This window comes from Trypanosoma grayi (assembly GCF_000691245.1).
Source record: "Trypanosoma grayi strain ANR4 Tgr_1536_V1, whole genome shotgun sequence".
NCBI classification, from domain to species: Eukaryota; Euglenozoa; class Kinetoplastea; order Trypanosomatida; family Trypanosomatidae; genus Trypanosoma; species Trypanosoma grayi.
In genome coordinates this window covers 1-2,924 of record NW_008827154.1, presented here as the reverse complement: position 1 = coordinate 2,924, position 2,924 = coordinate 1, and the positions used below count along the sequence as shown (strand labels likewise).

The 2,924-nt window shown below is 58.3% G+C and overlaps 2 protein-coding genes across 2 annotated transcripts; both read left to right on the top strand.

The window, feature by feature from the left end:
* Positions 1 to 353: 353 nt before the first annotated feature.
* On the top strand, positions 354 to 1,637 carry DQ04_15361010 (hypothetical protein; the record flags this gene model as incomplete). Its single annotated transcript, XM_009317303.1, has 1 exon — positions 354 to 1,637. The coding sequence occupies one exon, from the start codon at positions 354 to 356 to the stop codon at positions 1,635 to 1,637; it is 1,284 nt and encodes a 427-aa protein (XP_009315578.1).
* Positions 1,638 to 2,032: 395 nt separating this feature from the next.
* On the top strand, positions 2,033 to 2,644 carry DQ04_15361000 (hypothetical protein; the record flags this gene model as incomplete). Its single annotated transcript, XM_009317302.1, has 1 exon — positions 2,033 to 2,644. The coding sequence occupies one exon, from the start codon at positions 2,033 to 2,035 to the stop codon at positions 2,642 to 2,644; it is 612 nt and encodes a 203-aa protein (XP_009315577.1).
* Positions 2,645 to 2,924: the final 280 nt, after the last annotated feature.

Here is a 2,924-nt window from a genome sequence, read left to right as displayed (position 1 = left end):
ACACATGGCACGGGGTTTATTGAAGGACTTTAGGGAACAGGGCGGAGGGAAAGCAGGGGGCGACAACGACAGCTGGAGCTGCCCTCGGAGTGTTGCGGTGTGGGAAATGGAATATGTACTTCCACCCTCTTTGCTGCTGCTGCTGCTGCTCTTACTCTCCCTCTTTCCATGTCTGTGTGTGTGGAAAAATAAGCACCTGGTGCTATTTTGTTTGTGCTGTTAGTTTTCACTTTTTTTTCCGTATTCGTTTTCTTTCTTTCCTCTCGTTCCTTCTTTTTATTCTTTCATTTACTTGCGTGCCGATTGGGGACAAGGCACAAGGGTGCGCGTTATCACCACTCACCGCTGTGGCTATGCCGCAGGAGTTGACGTGTCGCCAGTGGCGGGCCCTGGCCACTGTGTATCATCTCTACACAGCAAGGGACGGTGCTGACGAGACAACAGCAGCAGCAGCAGCAGCCGCAGTGGGAATCTCTGGTCATGCCGAACAGAAGGCGGGGAAAGAGGCGGTGCAGTGGGTGGAGNAGACAACAGCAGCAGCAGCAGCAGCCGCAGTGGGAATCTCTGGTCATGCCGAACAGAAGGCGGGGAAAGAGGCGGTGCAGTGGGTGGAGGGTGTTCTGCCCCTGCTGCAGCGCGCCTTCCCGCCGGAGGTGGTCGCGGAACTGCGCCAACGGACGCGACGGCGCGATGCCGACAGCAGCCACCACTGCAACGGGCGGAACCGAAAGCGGGTGGAGCAGTGGCGGAAGTTGATTCCAGAGGAAATGGATGCGCTTCTCTCGGCACTGCTGCTTCTACCACCTGCAGAGAATGATGCGTCTTCGTCCTTCTTGTCCTTGACAAGCAGCGAGCATGCTTTGCTGCGACTTCTCAACAAGGAGCAGCGCTGGGCGGATCGCTGCTACCAGCAGAACGCGACCCTGAAAGAACAAATGCGACGCGTGGGCGAGTCGCTCCTCAGTTTGGCGGCGGGTGAAAGCAGCGGCGTCGCGGACGGCTGCAACGCGGCCTGTGGGGTGGCGATGGTGAAGCCGCCGCGCGAGGAAAGGGTAGCGGTCGAGAAGGTAACCGGCGCTGCAGGAAACTCGCATGATGGTCAAAAGAAGCTGGCGGTGGCTGTGCTCGACGACGAGGAGGCTGCTGGCACAGAGTCCTCGGAGACCCCCGACGCCTCCCTTGAGTATGTTGGGGCGCAGCCCCCTCCACTAACTACAACAACAACAACAGCAGCAGCAGCAGAAGCAGCGATGGCTGCGGCGGTTGATTTAACTTGCGCCGGCTGCGGCGAGGGGGGCGGGGAGCTCTTCCAGTGCCGCCACTGTCACCTGCTGCGCCACGAGGCCTGTGGGGGGCCCAAGGTAGGGTCCGACACCGGCTTCTGCGACGTGTGCTGCCACGAGCTCGGTCTCTCTGTCAGCAGCCAGAGCCTGCGCTCCTCCACATCGACGGAGGAACGCGCGGAGCTCGGTGACGATGACGACGACGACGACTCGAGTCTGTCGGGGTTCATTGTGAACACATCGGATGCCTCGGAGAGCGCCGAGGAGCCGTCGTCGTCCTCCTCCTCCTCCTCCTCCTCCTCGACGGTGGAGAGAAGGGGGCTCCTGCCCACCAAAAGGCGCCGCCGTTCTTGAGACTTCTCACACACAAACGTCGCACTTTTGCGTGCGGGTGGGCGTGCACAACATTCCCATTAATGCTCGGCAAAAGACGAAAAGTATTTAAAAAAAAAAACACATGAAGTAGATGGGAACGAACACAACAGCCAGAGCAGTGGTTTCTTCTTGTTCGCATGATGCGCTTGTGGCATCAATGTTCCCCGAAAACACCCAATGCATTGCCTGCTTACAAAAACGCTCTCTCCCTCTCTCTCTCTCTCTCTCATTCTCTTTTACACACGCTCCCTTGCCGCTAGAGGTTTATATTTGCTTCCGGGGGAGAGGGGCTGGGCCGTACGTTTCCTCTCTCTCTTTCTCTCTGGAGTCCCCGCCCCGAGATAAACCACAGCATCGACAGCGATACATTAAAGATGACAATGCGTGAGGATTCGTCGCCGCCAGCAGGCGCGGACATCCTGTCTCCTGCCGCACGTAGCGAATTCACCACCACAAGCTTCCTTTCCACCCGCAACGGCGACCACGGTGCTGCGGGATCGCGCTACTACGACGCAAACCTCGAGTGGGTGCCGACCGTCCCCCTGCGCTGGGCCGCGCATCGATGGTACCCGCAGCTGCAGAGCGGCGTCCACCGCATGGAGGCGTGCGGGCGCTTCTTTGTGCAACTGCTCGGCCTCGACGAGTCGCGCTACGACTACGTAGCAGAGGGGCGCCGCGAGCGGCGCCAGCGTCAGCGGCGCAGGATCAACGGTGACGCGAATGGAAATGACGACAATGACGAGGAGGAAGAGGAAGAGGAGGAGGAGGTGGTGGAATTACATGCGAGTGAACATGGGCAGACTAGTGGTGTCGTGCCGGTATTCGGGAGGAACAGCGGCAGTGAATTTCGCGACGTGGACGACGTAGACACTGTGCGGCGCTGCATCTCCAGGAGTCACTGCGAGACCCGAAAAAAAGTGCGGCGCACGTGTGCTCCGTTGCGTGGCTTTCCCATCGGTGAGCTCCCAGAGGAGCAGTGTTACTGAACAGTGCCACGTTTCCCTCTGGTGCTTTCTGTTTTTGATTGCCTTATGGAGAGGGTGTGAGGGGTCTTGCTACCCATACTCCTTGGTTTGATCGGCCACCGCGCCGTGTTTATATGCGCCACTCAGCCGCTTGCCTGGCGGCCGTGGCCATTGTGCTTGCTTGGTGAGTGCTTTTGTCTTTTTTTAATGACACCGAAGGGTGCTGTTGCTACTGCTGATGGTGTGGATCTCTCTATCTATATATATATATGTGTGTGTGCTGTTTCTTTCCTTTGCTATG